The sequence below is a fragment of the Trachurus japonicus genome, chromosome 16 (genome assembly GCF_045865225.1).
Source record: "Trachurus japonicus isolate A0001 chromosome 16, Traja_1.0".
Lineage (NCBI taxonomy): Eukaryota > Metazoa > Chordata > Actinopteri > Carangiformes > Carangidae > Trachurus > Trachurus japonicus.
In genome coordinates this window covers 2,851,159-2,869,053 of record NC_140922.1, presented here as the reverse complement: position 1 = coordinate 2,869,053, position 17,895 = coordinate 2,851,159, and the positions used below count along the sequence as shown (strand labels likewise).

At 41.6% G+C, this 17,895-nt stretch overlaps 2 protein-coding genes across 3 annotated transcripts; one reads left to right on the top strand and one right to left on the bottom strand.

Annotated features, from left to right (window-relative positions):
- The first annotated feature begins 1,920 nt into the window (after positions 1-1,920).
- tnfaip8l2b (tumor necrosis factor, alpha-induced protein 8-like 2b) lies at positions 1,921-10,056 on the top strand. Of its 2 annotated transcripts, none has more exons than XM_085803433.1 (3): positions 1,921-2,133; positions 7,843-8,163; positions 8,778-10,056. In XM_085803433.1, the coding sequence occupies exons 2-3, from the start codon at positions 7,849-7,851 to the stop codon at positions 9,018-9,020; spliced, it is 558 nt and encodes a 185-aa protein (XP_085659559.1). In that variant the 5' UTR covers positions 1,921-2,133; positions 7,843-7,848; the 3' UTR covers positions 9,021-10,056. The 2 variants fall into 2 exon arrangements, with proteins under 2 accessions (XP_085659559.1, XP_085659560.1); XM_085803434.1 differs by having other exon boundaries at positions 7,838-8,163.
- Positions 9,514-15,959, bottom strand: LOC146971434 (lysM and putative peptidoglycan-binding domain-containing protein 1-like). The gene is made up of 3 exons (XM_085803432.1): positions 15,428-15,959; positions 11,373-11,692; positions 9,514-10,847 (listed from the first exon to the last, which is right to left on the bottom strand). The coding sequence occupies exons 1-3, from the start codon at positions 15,593-15,595 to the stop codon at positions 10,673-10,675; spliced, it is 663 nt and encodes a 220-aa protein (XP_085659558.1). The 5' UTR covers positions 15,596-15,959; the 3' UTR covers positions 9,514-10,672.
- Positions 15,960-17,895: the final 1,936 nt, after the last annotated feature.

Genomic DNA, 17,895 nt, shown 5'->3' with positions numbered 1-17,895 from the left:
TTCATCAAATCCTGCATCCACTTCAGGCTCCAGAGCTTCAGGCGCAAATTCCCTGACCTCAGTGGTTATGAGGTTGGTTATTCCTGTCTTAGTCATCTGGTGATAACACACTGCCATTATGTGAGTGACTGTATGTGTGTGTGTGTGTGTGTGTGTGTGTGTGTGTGTGTGTGTGTGTGTGTGTGTGTGTGTGTGTGTGTGTGTGTGTGTGTGTGGAAGGTTAGAGACTGAAAGGTCTGTGTGATCTTTTAATGAAAGATAAGTGACATAATTGAAGTTCCTCTTATTATCTCATAACCAAAAGTGGCGAATGCGTAAGCTGTGTACGGTTGCCCAGGTGAAGAGGGTGAGAGCTCGTTCCGGGGACGAGCGTGTGTCGCCTCACACTCCACCGTGTGCACAAACACATGCAAGCCTGCACACACACACTCACACGCGGATATTCAGCCGAGTGCTCTCTGCCGATGTTTCCTTGTGAGATGTCATTACATGATAAAGAGGAAGCCATCAGGAAACCGCTTAAGCACTACTTCCTGTCTGTTGCCACGGTGACAGACCTCATTCTGCAGTTACAAAGTTTATCGTGACTTTACTCCAGTTAATTTCTTGCAGAAGGGCTAAAGGGAGGCGGGGGGGGGGGTTAAAGGGACTAAACAAAGAAGCAGGTGTGTCTGGGCCAGCGCTGCACTCTGGTGGGCCGGTATCCTGTCCAGGCCGCTCCCCTTAGTCCAGCTGACCTTTAACCCCACATCTGACAACTATTAACATTTCATTGGACGGGTCTTTGTGAATGGGCCCGGGCTGCAGCCGACCAGCCTCTTTCGGTGCAGCTGGTCGCCGTTCAGATTAACCTGCAGATAAAACAAGCAGCTTTTTTTTTGCATCAGGGAACACTTCCTGATTCTAAATGAATCACAAATTCATGACTCAGACTGGCAGACATGGCTGCTACAAGCTGCCAACACTGATGGCTCTGTTGTTCACTGGGTTAGATCCTGTTCTGCCCTCATCTGTGTTTATATTTCACTCAGTCACATTAGACTTCAGGGAGCTCCAAGTTTTATGTCAAGCGGCTTAAACAAAGCTTCATTCATAAGATTGATATCGGCCTTTGGTTTTTATTAGCCTGTGCTCTGACTACAATCAGGCTCACCGCTCTAAAGGTAATGACTTTATGGAGTGTGTTTTCTACCATGATCAATTATTTATCATCAGGGATAAAGTGCAGTAACTTCCATCACTGCAGCATCAGGGTGTAAGATCTAGCCAGATTCATGTTTGTCCATTCAACTATGAAAAACACTGCTTTATCACTGCTTTACATCAAGATAACACACCTGATATTACTGTAACTTTACAGTTAAGACAGGAAGTATTCGCACATATCACTTTGACTTTACTCTTCTTCCATAAATGTTATCTACTGTAAAAAGCCTCCGTGGGCTGGTAAAGGCGTTCAGTTTCAGTTCAGCTGTGAACACGTGTGACACACTCCTGCTCATTCACTGTTTTGACTTGGAATAAGAGACGCACATGGAAGGGACGCTGCTGCGCTGTGTGACACACTGACAGGAGCCGCATTCCAGCGAAGGTGAACACAAAACCGGGGGTTAAGCCGCTCCCCTTTCAACCGGCTGCATCACTGGATTATTGCTAAATTCTTTCTGGGGTTTTCACTTGTCAGGACAAGCAGAGGCACAACGTCAGCAGTACAGAGAGAGCGGGGACAGACAGATTCAGAGAGAGTGGTAAAGTGTGATGAGTGAGGGCCAGAGAGGAATACAGTACAGTAGCTCTGTAGAGTTTGAATTTGAATTTTAGAGGGAAACGCAACATAGGCTAGAGAGAGAGAGACACACACACACAGCTGAGGGGTGTGTCATAGCAATTTAGTTCCTCAAGGAAGTACAACTCAACATTATCTTAAGACAGTGTGCTGGTGACTGAAGCGCTGCAGGAGAGCTGCTGTTTCTTTTTGGGTTTTGGTTCGACTGGTGGTGAGGATGAAAGGATCGTGTTAAATCAGCCGGCCCTGCGCTGTCAACCTGACACACTGAGCAGAGGGAGAGAGAGAGATAAAGAAAGAGAGATCTGACACGGACACGGAGGGAGGGGGACTCAGCACACACACAGGTAAGACACTTCTGCCTTGTTCAAGTGCCAGTTAAACGACTCCTCTGGGCCCTGCTTCTTATTATAGCTTGGGTTTTCTTTTCTTTTTTTTGTGTGTGTTTTGTTCTTGGAAAAATTAAGAGTGTTCAGTTCACACACAGACTCGAGGGGATGTTTGAAACAAATTGTGCGAGTCTCCACTTCCCCATCTTGAACACGAGTTGAGAGATATGCGAGCGCAACTCGCAACGGGTCGTGCTGGAACAAGTACAGTGACACACACAGATGTGGAGCCCAGCACTTCTGTTTGCACAGGCTGGCTGGGAGTTGCTCAACTCTAATTTCAAGACAGTGAAGTGGACTTTCCCTCATTGACTGCATGGCCTACTTTGATTTGAAGCATGTTAAGTCAGAGCCAAAGTCTGTGAAAGGTTGAGATGTCACTCACAAATACAAGCTGTGGGCCTTTTTGCTGATGACTCCCCACCGCTCAGCCAAACTGCGGTCTGTTTCGCTTCCCTTTAGGGCCGTTGCAGATGGGTGGCAGGCTTGAGCAATGGCAATTCAGTTGTGCAATGTTGAAAGAGAAACTGCAATATGTACTTTTGACGATTTCAAAATGCTCCCTTTTCAATTATTTAATGGAGGCGTTATTGTTTTAAAACCCAATGTTGGTCAAATTAGCACAGTAAACTTTATCTTTATAGACTTGCAGAAGAAAATCAAACATGCCGCTGACGCCACTGAGTTACACAAGAATCTAAAGTGCGAAAAAACAGTTCCACAAGTCGCAACGTACAGCGCCAGTTCAAAAACACCCAACGGAAGTGACAATACGTGTTGGCACATTACTTATCTCACGCAGAAAGCTGCCGTTTAAGGGTTCAGGAACCCTGCAGTTTCACTGGCTCTCCATTCTCCTCCGCTCGTTGCCAGGAGAAAATAAAAGTTTCTGTCAGGTCGATACCACTGCCTTTGCAGCTCGGAGATGACCTTTCAACAATGGACTCCTTGTTTTCATCTGATTGACTGGCGTGGCTTTTTTTTTCTCCTCTGGAATACTCTCATTGTTGGATCTGATCAAAGGCTGCAGGTAGAGAAAAGAGACGTATCCCTCCCTCCTCTCAGTCTCACCAGCTACAGAACCTCAGGCTGGAAGTCAGTGAGGTTGTCCATCTGTCGAGCTTATAGTAACAAGGCCCTGCTGCACTCTAATAACAGCACAAGGCATATTTTCATACGCTGAGTCAAAGGGGGCTTCATGAGGCCTCGGCTGAGCCCACACAACCCAAAACATGCTAGAAAGGCCAGAGACACTGACACACAGAAAGGTTTTTATTAACACAAACACAGGGACCACTTTTACTCTGAAATGCACATCCTGTGCACAAGTTCATACAAGCACACAAACACTGCAGGCTCAATGCTGGAGTCATCTGAAGAATGCTAAATATTTACCTCTCCTGCCTGCCTGCCTGGATGGCTCCACCAATCAGCACTCTCCCTCTGGATGTCCATTAACCTAACATGTAAAGATTCCTCAGGGCCGAGTGTGGCACCTCTGAAAACAGAATACAACCGTCTCTACACTTTCCTCTGCTCTCGTTACCAGCCATGACCATGTGGCTGGTTTTGTTTTCACCCTGTGTGTGTGTGTGTGTGTGTGTGTGTGTGTGTGTGTGTGTGTGTGTGTGTGTGTGTGTGAGCGCGCGCGTGTGTGTGTGTGTGCATGTGCCCTCAGACAGCCAGCTGCAGTGGGAACTACCACAGCGGTTGTTTTGAGCGCTTTGGCAGGTGTGTCTGTGTCTGCAGACAAACATTGTCACCACAGCAGCGCCACAACTGTGCAAGACACACTCACATTTTAAAGTTGTGTAGCTGTCATCAAAATAAAGGTCCAATTCAAAGATGGGTGCGGTCTAACACGTTAGCGATGAGTAGTCAGGTCATAATATCGTAATAATTGATAATATCTGAAATCCTTCTGGTAAAATATTATTAGCATGATCGATAAAATATTAACTAAGAAGTTACCACTGGATCCTAAGCTTTTCCTTCTGGGCATATATCCAACTATCCCCTATTTACAAAGTAAGGAATCTAGATTAGTAGATATGTGTATTTTACAAGCCAAACGTATAATTTCCCTTCATTGCAAAAACATTGATGTACCAAGAATTGGAAGATGGATTAAAGAGATGGCATCAAACATGACATTGGAAAAGATAACGTACATTATTAAACGGAAACATCATGTTTTTGATGTTTTCTTCAGCAGGAGGAGGCTCTGAGGGAGTAGAATGTGTGATATAATGTCCTGAGAAACACCCTTGAAATTCATCATATAACTGTTATCAGTATTTGTCTTTTATTTATTTGTTATTATTATTATTATTATTATTATTATTATTATTATTATTATTATTATTATTATTATTATTATTATTATTATTCCTTCCTTTCCTTTTTTTATTGTTTTAATGTTTTACTTATTTAGCGAGGGGGAGGGAGGGAGAATAGGGAGAAAAAGTTTGCTCTGTTTCTTGCTTGTAAGAATCTCTTGCTTGATTTGCTGTAAATTGCAAACAAAAACTAATAAACACATGCTTAAAGAAAAATGCTAATATTTAATCCAATAATAATAACACCTTGACAGGCACCACAGCTGATGTGATCCCATCCATGGTTATTTTTCATTTTGTTAGATCGCAACACAGTGTGCGGGTGCTTGTCAAATCCAATGGGCATTTGGGAAGGAAACAAACACTTGAACGTGTAATGCAGTCACTCCCCGGTGTATGTCAACAACAAACTGACGCTTAAAGGCCCTCTTCAGTCCATCTGTAGCAGAAAATTGATGCTCAACACTGAAAGCGTCCTTGATGTGACCGACCGAACGACGGCCATTAAAGGAAAAGTGGTTTCATGGCAATGTGCTGATTTTACACAAAAATACATCAATGCTCTCCGTCCTCGGTGTATCTGCATAATATATAAACAATGTAGAGACAACAAAAAGGCAAGTGATGAGCAGTCTCCAGCTGTGGGAGTTACATTTCACTGTGTGGAACCCAGGCTGATGACTACACACTGCGCACGTCCCTCAAATCCCTGTAGTCTTTTTAGCAAATAAATGAGATTGAAGCGTGAATTTGGAATAGCTATCACGCTGCTCCACTTCCATTATCACTGTTAAGGGAAATTAATCTAATGAATGTTCTTTAATTCCCCACAGGGAACAAAAAGCTTTTGTATCAAAGCAAGCTATTAGGAATGTGACACTTGTTCAAAATGAATGGGTGTGCATGTAAAACGCAGACCTATTGAGATATCCTATAAAAGTGACTGTTTGCTTATTATGGATGTTGCAGCTGGGACTGGGGGTGCAAGCCAGCGATGGTGGAGAGTCACATCAAGTGCTGCCTATTTGCATGATATAATCGTTAATGCAACTGGACCACTTTTCCCTATTATTATTATTATTAGTGAGCCATGGAGTCATTAGCTCACAGTGCTGACTTTGCATCACTGAAGTTGGACAATGAGTATCCCATCATTTTAATAACACCATCTATCAAGGACAAGCAGCCATGAAAGAAACGCACTGAAGCTGACGTCAAAAAATATGTTATCGCTTATTCAAAGGATGTTTAAGTAACAAACTAACTGTTGTTTTACCCAAAGACAGACCCCAGGTAGCTGGCTTTCTGTTACTGTCCCAATGCTGATGGAATCTTGAAACAGCAGGCATGGACCTGCCTCAGCTATGCAGCCTACCTGCTTCTTTCAAATGCTTGTCCACGCAAGTCATAGAAGTGGGATGCAGTTCAAAAAAATTACATTGAAAGATGTTCAGTAACAGCTTTTTTTGAATTCCGGGCCTGTTCGCACATATATGAAAATATGAGAAAATAACACAGGAAGAAGGGGAGGATACTCAGCAGTTTCAGTCGCACTGATGGAAACTAGATAATGTATGTTTTGCTTGATACTGTTGTTTGTTGTTGTTATCGAAGATACACTTGATTAAGGTGTGTTTGTAGTATTGGAGATATGACTACACCTATCAATTTTAATCTCTCATAAGAGTCATTACTCTGATCCTTTAAGCATATCTTTGTTATTTTGATGATGTGGGACTTTAAGACCACTTTGCTTGCCCAGCTTTTATCTCTAATAAGAACATCAGCTAAATAAATCCTAAATTTAGTTTTCCCGTGTCTGTGATCCACTTGGAATCTGCCCACTGTCTTGTTAGAGATTAGGGGAAATTAAACTGAATTGAAAAGGAATTAAGTCAGACTGTGTTGACAACCAAAGATAAACAGTGGATTTTGTAGTTCTGTCATAGCGTGCTGTATGAATGCTGATGACCTCCCAGGGGGTTCTCCGTGATGGATGCTAGGTGTTGTTAAAGTCTCAGAGGAGAAATTAAAAGCCTCTGCGGAGCCTCTTCCATGGTACTTTTCCCTTTCGGCATCATATGTGCATGTCAGATACAAAAACAAACACTGCAGCTCTCCTTACATAAAAACAGGGATTCAAATCAGATTTCCTTATTTTTTTGTCGACCGTCAAATACTTAGACTTTAATTATTAATTAAGGTAATAATGGAATGTATTTAAGTGATGTCATTATGGATAGAAATGTGAGAGACTGGAGGGTCGTCACTTCAAACCCCAGATGATCTTGGAACACTGGATAAGAGAGGTGAACATGTGTTGTCCTCCCTAGCCGCCACAACAAACTGTCTGTCCTTGAACATGGCACTTAACCTCCACTCCACTAGAGAAACTCACTGTCTGCCGGGAAAAACAGGCTGAGGTGGTGCTGAATGGTGTGAATCTGTTGTTCCTCCTCTTATTTTGAGTTTATCGCTGTAGTTTATAAGTGAAGTGGGCGCCCATCATGTATTCAGTACTTTTATTTTCATTCATGCACCCTTTTCCTATTCTTTGACTATTGATGCCCCATATTTACTGTAATCTGGTGTAATTTAGGGACAGTGGCAGAAAATGATTCGTGGCTACAGGAAAAGAAGAGTCTAAAACTAAGCAGATTCACTGACCAGTCACTCCACTAACAGGAAATGGAATAGTATTATGAGAAGTTCACAGGTGTCATGTTCAATGAGTGAAGCGCTTTAAGTCTATAATGATTAAGCTTCCACTACTGCTGGAAACTACACATTTATTGATCAACAAAATGCTGGATGAATTATATCCATCTTATCTGGATAATGCACTGCAAAAACTCAAAATCTTTCCAAGAATATTTGTGTTATTTCTGGTCAAAACTCATCCCTTTCCACTTAAAATAAGACTATCACAATAAATTAACTTGTTTTTAGATAATTTTCACTTGTTTCAAACACATTTTCACTTGAAATAAGTAGAAAAATCTGCCAGTGAAAGCAGGTTTTTTGTGCTTGTAATAAGGAAGAAAAACTTGCCCCACTATCAGATTATTTTAAGTGAAAATATGTTTGAAAGAAGGAAAAAGTGTCTAAAAACAAGCTGCTTTTTAATGTGATGAGTCTTATTTTAAGTAGAATGAGATTTGATTTGACTAGAAATGATATTTTGACTAAAAATAAGACAAATATTCTTGTTAAGATATTTTATTTTTTACAGTGTAAAAGTGTTGAATATTATTTGGTATTTCTATATCAACATTGTTGTTAAAATGCTGTAACGTTGAAATGCCTTTGCCTCTCTCTAACCCTTCAGCCAACCATGGACTTCAGTTCCAAGGACATGGCCATGAAGGCACAGAAGAAGATCCTCAGTACCATGGCCACCAAGAGCTCTGTGCAAATGTTCATCGATGACACCACCAGTGAGATCCTGGATGAACTCTACCGCATCTCCAAAGAGTACTCTGGCAATAAATCTGAAGCTCAGAAAGTCATCAAAGACCTGATCAAGATCGCGGTGAAGGTCGGCGTGCTGTTCAGAAACAACCGTTTCAGCAAAGAAGAGTTGGTAATTGCCCAAGAGTTTAAGAAAAAGTTGCACATGGGGGCAATGACAGCCATCAGCTTCTATGAGGTAAGTTTCCATCAATCAACTCTTTAATGTACAAGGTGTGAGTAGACTTAAGTTCTGAAACTGACTAAATTAGGGACAGAAAATAATGTAGGAATAAGGACACAAGTAAACTGTTACAGACAGAATGCCCAGTTATTAAAGTAAATTTGATGAACAGTAGTACACAGCCAATATATGGCATTTCAACACTGTATTCAAGTGTCAACATGTTCTATATAAGGCTCAAACCTCCACTGAAGTTCTTGGTGGTTTTATTTTGTTAAATTCTACACATCTCAGTGACTCTAATTTACTTGCCTGTTTCCATCTCCACTTTCATATCGTGTGACAGAACTAAAATAGGTTTGTATCACACTCTGGTTTTGTATCTACATCAAAATGAAAACTGCAAAAAAAGCTTTTGATTGCAACAAGTTCCAGCCTCTGAAAACTGTATATAGCTGTCTGTATTTAAATATTCTGTTTGTTTTCTTTTCAAGGACATGCAGATGGCCAGATATAGGGCCTTATTTTTCTGCTTCTGCATTACTTGTATTGACAGTCCCATATGCAATGTAAAGTGTCACACTCAATCGGTTTTCTGACAAAAAACATGTCTCCTGGCTGATACGCAGGTGGACTTCACCTTTGACAAGGGAGTGATGTCAGAACTCCTGACGGGCTGCAGAGATCTGCTGCTGAAGCTGGTCAACACCCACCTCACGCCTAAATCCCACGGTCGCATCAACCACGTCTTCAACCATTACTCCGACGCTGAGCTCTTGACCAAACTGTACGACCCCAGTGGCCCCTTCCGACCAAACCTCACCAAGATCTGCAAAGGACTCAACAAACTGGTGGAAGATGGCACAATATGACGGAGAAGCGACAAAAATGTCAGTCAGACACTGGGAGAACTAAAAGGCACGCCACCTAAGACTGGACTGTTATGGGTCTTACTGCTGCTGAGGACTGGCAACGTAAGACGAGACGATTTGAGAACAAAACTGCTGCCCCATTGTTCTCAAAGAACATGTGGGATAAAAACTAAAGTTGGTTGAGTCATTCCTCAAGTTTTTTTTTATGTTTAGAGGTGATATATACTGTAAATGGTGATCTATACTTGTCTTTTCAGACAAAGTTCACAGAAACCAAGCTTGAATATAAACTGGTTTATATCTGCTGTTCTATTACATCATCAAATGTCATTCAATGTTTAATATTTGAAATGTTTTATTCATAACTACTGATGTTATGTATTATAGAGAGGAGTGAAATAGCCACGAAGACTGCATAAAGACAACAGGCCGGGGAACAATGCCACTCTAGTACAGCACTGCCATCTAGTGGTCAAAATCATGCATCAGCAACTTGATGCAATGTATTTACTGAAACATCCAGAAAGACAATGCAGCCAATAATAAAGCAACTAGCCTCAGAGGACAATTACTTGTGCCATTACTTTGCAGTTTCAAAACATGTTTCAAAGCATCACCAGGCTTACATGGTGTTGACTATGCAAACTTCAACGTTAATCCTATAATTCATGTTTTTCTGAGAAATGGCTCACAGTCACTATGTTATTCTTTGGTTTTCTGTGATAAAGCCATTGAATTTCAGCAAACAAGAGAAAGTCCAGTCGACTCATTACAGTCAAATACTGTAATATCTACAAAGTGATGTTATGTTGTGCAAAAGTATATTACAGTTGCTGTTTTTAAAGTTCAAGTACTGATGAGAGTTACCTGTTTGAGGGCCACGAGGTCTCAGCCCAATAAGAAGTGTGGACAAAAATATTTAGACCTGAACCTTAACATGGGATCAAAACTTTTTTTTATTTTCAAATGAACTATAAACAACTTAAATGAATCAACATTCCCAATTCAACAAATAAAAAATATTGCTGTCAAAATATATTCTATGAAATACGTCTCTTTTTTAAAAAACTTTGGCTACATGGAAATTTTAATTCCTCAGCAGACAGACAGGGACCCATTTATGAGCCATTTTGTGCTCTCAATATTAGAGTGAACATGAATTATGTATTTTAGGTAACATGGATAAGGGGTTTCAGTTGGAAAACTTGACCATCTTTGTGTTAGCAGGCTGTGAGGTAGCATCACACAAACCACATGTTGCCCATATGACCGACTGGACAGTCATATGACTAACAACATGTGACTGCAAATTCTAATTTTTAGCATTTCAGGCTATTTCGTACATAAAGCTCTTAAAAACACAGTTATGGGCTGCATGAGGAACCTATACTGTAGTATATCTCAATAAATACACAACAAGGCTAAAAAACAGTGGAACATTAAATTAAAAAGACTTGTTAAAAGACATAACTTCCCATTACAACATCTATATTAAATGGTACTAGACCATAGAGCAGCACGGGGATCACAACAAACCTATTCCTTTCCATTATCTGTAATGCCCTTTTCCAGGAGGTCCAACCCAGTCACATGGCTTTCTGGGAAAGTTTTTTTACCGTAATTTTCCAACGTAAGAGAGGAGAAATTACATGTCACAGCTCGAAGATCTCATCTTCTCTGTCTCTCAGTTTCTTGGTGAGTTTGGTGACAGTGAGGGGTACTGCCTGCTGCTGCTGCATCCTGGAAGATGAAATGACACTCTGGGACCGTGTGAGAGGCCGCCGGTCCAATACCCTGCTGGTGCACACTGTTTCTAGGGCGGCAACCCTGTGAAGAGGAAACGGATGAGAGGATGCAGTTAGTCTAAAGACTGATATGATACACAAAATTAGCCACGCCTTTGGCAGCCTCGACTTTTAGAGCGGGAGTCTCCTCAAAAACAAGGAAGCCTCATTTGCCTACAACTCAAAAACCAATGCAGGATGTGGTTCGTATGAACAGCAGTCAGAATCTGGCTATACGTTTCCCTCAATATGTGCATTTGTAATGCAAACTGCTACAGATGTAATTTCTAGCAGGTACACTTGAAAATATTTGCCAAGTCTATTCTGGCCACAACAAACACAGTGAGATATCACATACATCACAAATGTTGAGTGGATTCATGCCTGGTGGAAACTGCACAATGTTATCTTGTAAGCCAGACTTGCATATATTCAGTTAGCCAGTACTTTTTTACATGGCAGCCAAATAACAAGCCTTTGGGATTCTGTCAGACAATAAACTCAGGGAATGACTGTGTCTGAACAACACAGTGTAAACAAGCAAACAGTGGAGGCCATGCAAGCATACCGTTTCTCTGCTTCCTCGCACCCTTTGACAGCAGCCTGCTTGGACTGGTTTATCAAGTCATCCAACCTTTTCAAAAAATCCACAGGAGTCAGGTCCGATGCCCTTTCTCCACCGCTGTCTTGTTTATTCTCAGATGAGCTCCCTGTGTGCCCATTCTGTGGCGGCGCGCAGCCAGCATTGTCTTTTTCATCATCCTGTCCTGCCAAATCCAGCCCGTTACTGCGGTCATCCAAGTCCGACAGCACAGGGATAGATAGAGATTTCTTCAGGAATATGGAATCATTGGTGTACAGTCTGTTTGCCCTTTTGATTTGCTCCATCTGTAAGAGAAAGAAATCATCAGCCTTTTGTTAACTTCTTTGACCTGACCTCTTTCTAAAACACTTGATACGTTTTGCTTGATTTTACAAAAATCACGCACAGCATTCAAACCATCTTTTTAACCATTGATGTTTTCCTCAGATGCCCTTAACTCAGCAACAACTGAATAACCACTAAAACTGAAGGGCTATCCTGCATTAGATCTTTGATCTTTACCCCTGAGCATTTGTCGATCTTTAACATGGCCTACTGATATTTAATGTGGTGAGTGGTGACCCTGTGTTGTCACCTTGACTCCACCATACTGATGGAAGAAAGAATACAATGCTAACAATTATGAAAAACAATAAAAAATTAAATTACTGGCATTGGCATTTTTAGATAGATAGATAGACGGATCAGAATCAGTGTTTATTTGTCACTGTACAACAGCACAACAAGATTAAAAGCTAAACCTTAAAGTGCATCACAGATAGAAACAAGACAGACAATAACAGTACCGCAACGCATCAGTGACGACATCCAGTTGTACAGCAATCAACAATATGAGTACGCGTATGGATAAAGTGATAAGTGTAAGTGCATTGTGCTAGCAGGGTAAAATATGAGGGTATATGTATAAAAATATAAAAAAAATTAAAAATAAAGTAAAGTAAAAGATAGATAGATAGATAGATAGATAGATAGATAGATAGATAGATAGATAGATAGATAGATAGATAGATAGATAGATAGATAGATAGATAGATAGATTTTATTGTCATTACACATGTGGAACGAAATTTGGGGTGCCCAACCCAAAAACTAGTATTATTAGGGCCACGGGAAATCGCATCGGGCACTGATCCCTACAGCTATGAAATAGCTGCAGGGACCACTACTGTTACTGTGTGGATTTTTTCTTATTATTCGTCCTCTTCCGGACTATTTTCGATTCGCTACTAGTCCTGCAACTCGAAGAATTTACAGAATAAGCCTCTGAGTGCGGCCACGTCTGTCTCTACTCCTCATTGACTCCAATACAAATATTTTCTGAGAGAAGCAAAACGGACTGATGTTTTAAAACTGCCAGCGTCTCCAAAATATTTACTGTAGAAACACCAAATCGTACCAAATTTTTCAGGAAGTCCTTAGAGCAATGTGATCTGTGTTTTGTTCTGATAGGAGTTACCGTTTTGTCACAGTAAGCCTAAATGTGAGACCGGTACAGAGGCATAAAATCGCTCTTTTTCTCCACGTTTCTGTCTGTCTCAGCCTGGGGGGCCTCTATCGCCGTGGTAACCTCTGATCCTCAGGCCAGAGCTCGTTAACTTCATAAACAATCCACCTGGCGCTCGTTTAAATGTTTATACAGACACAGCTAAATCAGACTGACACAGGATGCAGCTCATAACATGTATCAAGTCAGTCACACACACACACAGACTCTAGAACCAGCTTCATGTGATTACAGTTACAGACACACAAACACATCAAAACACACAGGTAACATACAAATGCGCGCGGAAGCGTGCACTCCTCTCCCACACTCTAACGCCTGATTTCCACTGGGGCCGTCAGCGCCGCGGAACGTCAGCGTCGCGGTTTTGCTCCGTCCTCTGCCCGGCGTCAATCCCCACCGGACGTGTTACGGCAGCGCAGCGCTGCCTTGCGAGCCAGCCGTATTCACGCGAGAATACGGAACGTACGCGAGATCGTTGCTCTTGATACAGTGTAGAGCGGTTGATATTAACAAAGTGGCGACAGCTTTTGATGTTTCACTATTTTAATTTATTTACAGCTGCATCACCTTTACTTTGAAAGTCCAGTGGAGCTGGATCAGAACGGAGCGTTTGTACGGAGGGAGAGATCAGCTGATCGCTGCTGTTGACTTTCTCTCTGAGCGTCTCCGCTGAGAGTTGTCTCCGCCTCCTCCCCGTTGAGCTGAGCGTCAGGAGCTCATTATATATTAGGCTATATATATATTATTTTATAAAGCCTACAGTCAGTTACCACCTTTATACAGTATATGGTCACCACTGAAAGAAGTTGTCCGCTCGCAGCAGGACAGACAATCAGATGGATAATCAGTAAAGTTAATAACTTAACTTAATGTGGCCATGAATAAATTAATTCCAGTGTTTTGCCTGCTATATATCAGTGTTGCCCAAACGCAAATCTTGAATAAGTCTCCGCTGTTTTCACATTTAAAAAGGTCTTTGTTGTCTTTGTACAGAGGCAATATGAGATTTGCTTGTAGCCTAGTGCAGCACCTAAAAAAACCTCACTGTAACCTATTCAGCCTCGCTTCCAATAAAACACACACTCGCGTTATAATTGCGATCAGTGGAATATATAACAATATAAAACACAATTTAAAATGACAGTTGATGTTGCTCTAGTTTATTTAGTTTAAATGGATAAAGCTTCATATAATAGCGCAAGATCTGTCAGAAAAATTAAAAGCAGCCTCCTCTCGTCGTATTTGCAGCAACACTGTTGCTTCAGACTGCGATCGTGCTTTTTTTTTTATATATATATCGCTCATACTCTCTCCATTAAAACAATTGCACTCCTCTTGGCTGAAATCAGCCCGTTGTGGATCAATTTCGTGCAGAAGTTGAATCATATGACGCCAAATGCCCCCTTTGATATGAACACGCACAGACCATAAAGATGAGAGCCGGACTTAACAAACCGACTTGAGGTTTTGTTGAGCTGGAAGATGAACACAAAGCCTGGCCATGTTGAGCCTCCTTCGCAGTACAGTTTTCCATGACGACCGCTTCTGCACCTAGTCCAACACAGCTGACTTTTATTCTCCGACGTAATGTTGTTGTGAAGTTAGATGACGTGCATGTTGTGTTTTATTTTGAAAGGGAGCGGAAGTGTTTTACTTTGATACAGTGTCTGACTTCCTGTCTGGTGCGATCGGCTCTGTTGAGCTTGACGCGATTTAGCAACGGGAGCGTCAAAAATAGAAGTGCTACGGATTGATAGCGCTGCGGCGCGGGCGGAGAGCCGCGGCTGGGACGCTGCTGAGACGTGTCGCGGCGCTTCCGGTGGACATATTAATATTGATTAGAGTGGCAGCTATCGGCAGCGGTGACCGCGACGCTGACGTTCCGCGGCGCTGACGGCCTCGGTGGAAATCAGGCGTAACACACACAGGTAACTTCATGTGATTACACACACACACACACACACACACACACACACACACAGTTAACCTAATGTGGTTACAGCTCCTCCATATCAGTGCTTATAGAAAGATGATCATGTGTCTGTCTGATCAGCTCTGTCTTGACCTTAAGATTGTGGGTTTGATTCCCATGTTGACAGAGATGGCAAAACCGGCAGTAGCCCCGTGGGCCTTTCAAAATTTTCTAGTTATTATTATTATTATTAATGGGAATAGTTGTAGTATTTGAATGAATGAATCTATTAAAACCAATGATGCAGACTAACTGCCTCATGGTTAATGGGAAAAAACTGTACAAATAAGGAGCTGAAAGCATCAAGCATTTGACAATCAAAAAAACAGATCAACAATCAATTGTCGACGGATCAATTTATCAACTAATTGTCATCAGGTTCATATAATTATTTTTAAACACCCCTATATTGCAAAACAGATTAGCTCTACAACACTGTGCATTAATATGAAGGGTTTTAAAAAAAATCACTGATAAAAGATAAGATAAGGAACTAAAGCTGTAGGAGCAACTATTAAAAGCTAACTAGTGCATACTTACAGACACTCCATATTTCAGGGCCAGGCCTTGTAGTGTCTCCCCTGGCTGAATTGTGTGTTCAATGCGTCTCTGGTGAACCGGAGACAGCGGAGACCGGACCAAGCTGCCGTAAGATCTGGTGCGGCTCCCGCGGAGCAGGCCGTCGGTCGGCGCTCGTTTCCCGGACATGGTCACCCAGCAGTCAGGCTAGCATCGACTCCGCAACCAGCCGAGCATATATAGGTTTACCAGAAATCTTCAATGGTTGTTCACATCCTGAGAGCACACGTTACTGAACCTAACGATGTGTTACAGTGACACACTAGCAGCTTAGTTAGCCTACTAGCTAGCTAGTCATCAACTTAATTAACGTTGACGCAAATACGTTCCTTTTCGGCTTTCAAGCTGAGCTAGACTGTTTCCGACATGTGTGTCGGGTTCCTGTCACTACTCATCACAGTAACTCCCCAAACTTAAAACTTAATCTGCGCCATTTCCCAAACAAATTTGCAAAAAGTTGCTCAGAAAGTTGTAAACATTGTTTTCATAGCTGCTGCGATCACCTGCCTGCTACCATGTGTTGCCATGGCTGCCGTGTGGGAGTGCCGAGTCGCTGGCGATGCGTTCAATGTTATTGGAAGAAGCAACACGCAACCGAAGCCTTCACAATCAGTGGTTTAAAACTCAGTGACACACAGAGGTTCCCGCTAATTCTATGGTTTTCTGCACGTTATATGCGTATATTAACAAAGTTAGCAGTAATGTTTATCACAGCCAATGTTTAAAGGTACTCTGAACTTCGTATTCAGATCAAATGGACAAAAACAGTACGCAATTGAGCTTATATTGTAATTATTGTGCGCACTAACCCAAAACCAAGAAACAAAAAAACATCAATGGTAATAATAACCAAACGTTGAGGTGGAGGCAACACACTTCATTAAACTACTGGCGTTTTAGAAATGGCCATTGTCCAATTTCCTCGATTCACATGAACGCCACATCACTTTCAGGATTAGGTTCCTGTTGTTGAGAAGTTCCTAGTGGAACTGTCTGATAGACTGCAAACAAATCTCCTCCATATGTGCGTGTGAAAATAAATAAGCTGTAAAAATGTATGATCTATGTAAACTTTACAAAATATTCATTGAATAAGTAGGCTATTTTCTTTTTTCCTGATTCAACAGGGTAGAAGATAGAAGAAGATAGGCTATTTTGTCCAATTTTATTTCAGAGTAGTTAGGCTACTGTATGGGTGGTATAGTGATGTTTCTACATGGGGGTCTTCAGACTTAAAAGATGGTAAACACATAGTGACTTTTGATTTCCACAGATACACCTGCTCCTGTGTTTTATACAGTTGACATACTAACAGTCTAGTCTACCCATTGTTTCCCTGTGCCTAACCTACGTGAGTGGGTTGAGAATTTTTCCTCCTTCTCCACCTATTCCCTCTTCTTCCTTGTCCCTCTTCTCCACCCCCCCCCCCCCCTTCTTCCTCTTTTCCACATAAATGATTGGAACATTAGCAGTGTCCTGTGGTCCATATCTTGCAGCTTCTGCAGTCTTAATGATGATATTGCTGGGGCTTAAACTTACTCTCAACATCTCTTTCATATGGCAAAAGAGGAAAACTTTTTTTGCTTATTCTTTGCACTCTGCCCTTGTCTGTCTAAAGTGGCTTCAAGCCTGGTCACAGTGTAATGGACTGGATTTGGGTTTTTCAAGAGTGGCTGTTTCCTGCTTTTATGATGTGCGATGATTGTGCGATGATTGTACGTATGCCAGAATACCACTGTGATGGGGAGTTACAATTTCATTGTATTTTAATGCAGTGACAATAAAGGCCTCTTATCTTATCTCATCTACAAAGAGTCAAGACAGCAGAAAAAGTCATCGGTTCAACTGTTACTCTCCGGTAAACGATATTGGTTCATCATATCCAGAACCACCGCATTCACATGCCTTCTTCCCTAATGTCATAATCTCAATCAACAAACATAAAAAACTCAGTCTACCCCATGCCCTCTTGCACGTCGACACCTGCACTTTATTTTACACTGCTCTTTTATTGTTCTTGTTTAAATTTAGCTTTTTCATGTATTATATTTATTGTATGCACCACAGCGCTCCCAATTTCGTTGTATGTTAAATGTGCGATAACGATGAAGCTTTCAACATTAACAACTTCATATGTTCACTCCAACCACTACAACTTAAAGCAGAAGTAAGCGATCCGGTCGTTTTGGCTAATGCTGCGTTCCAGGAAGGCTTTTGAAACCGTAAATTACAGCTTCAAGTCACGACTTAGTAGCGTTCCAGGCAACCCACTCGTGTTTTTCCGACCTGTTTTACCTGTGAAAGTGCACTATAACGGCCACTCATAACTTCCGACCCGTGAACTCGTACCAGATCAAACTGGTACGACTTCACAGGTCGGAAAAACACGTGTTACGAGTTGCCTTGAACGCACCATAACGTCTTGTCAG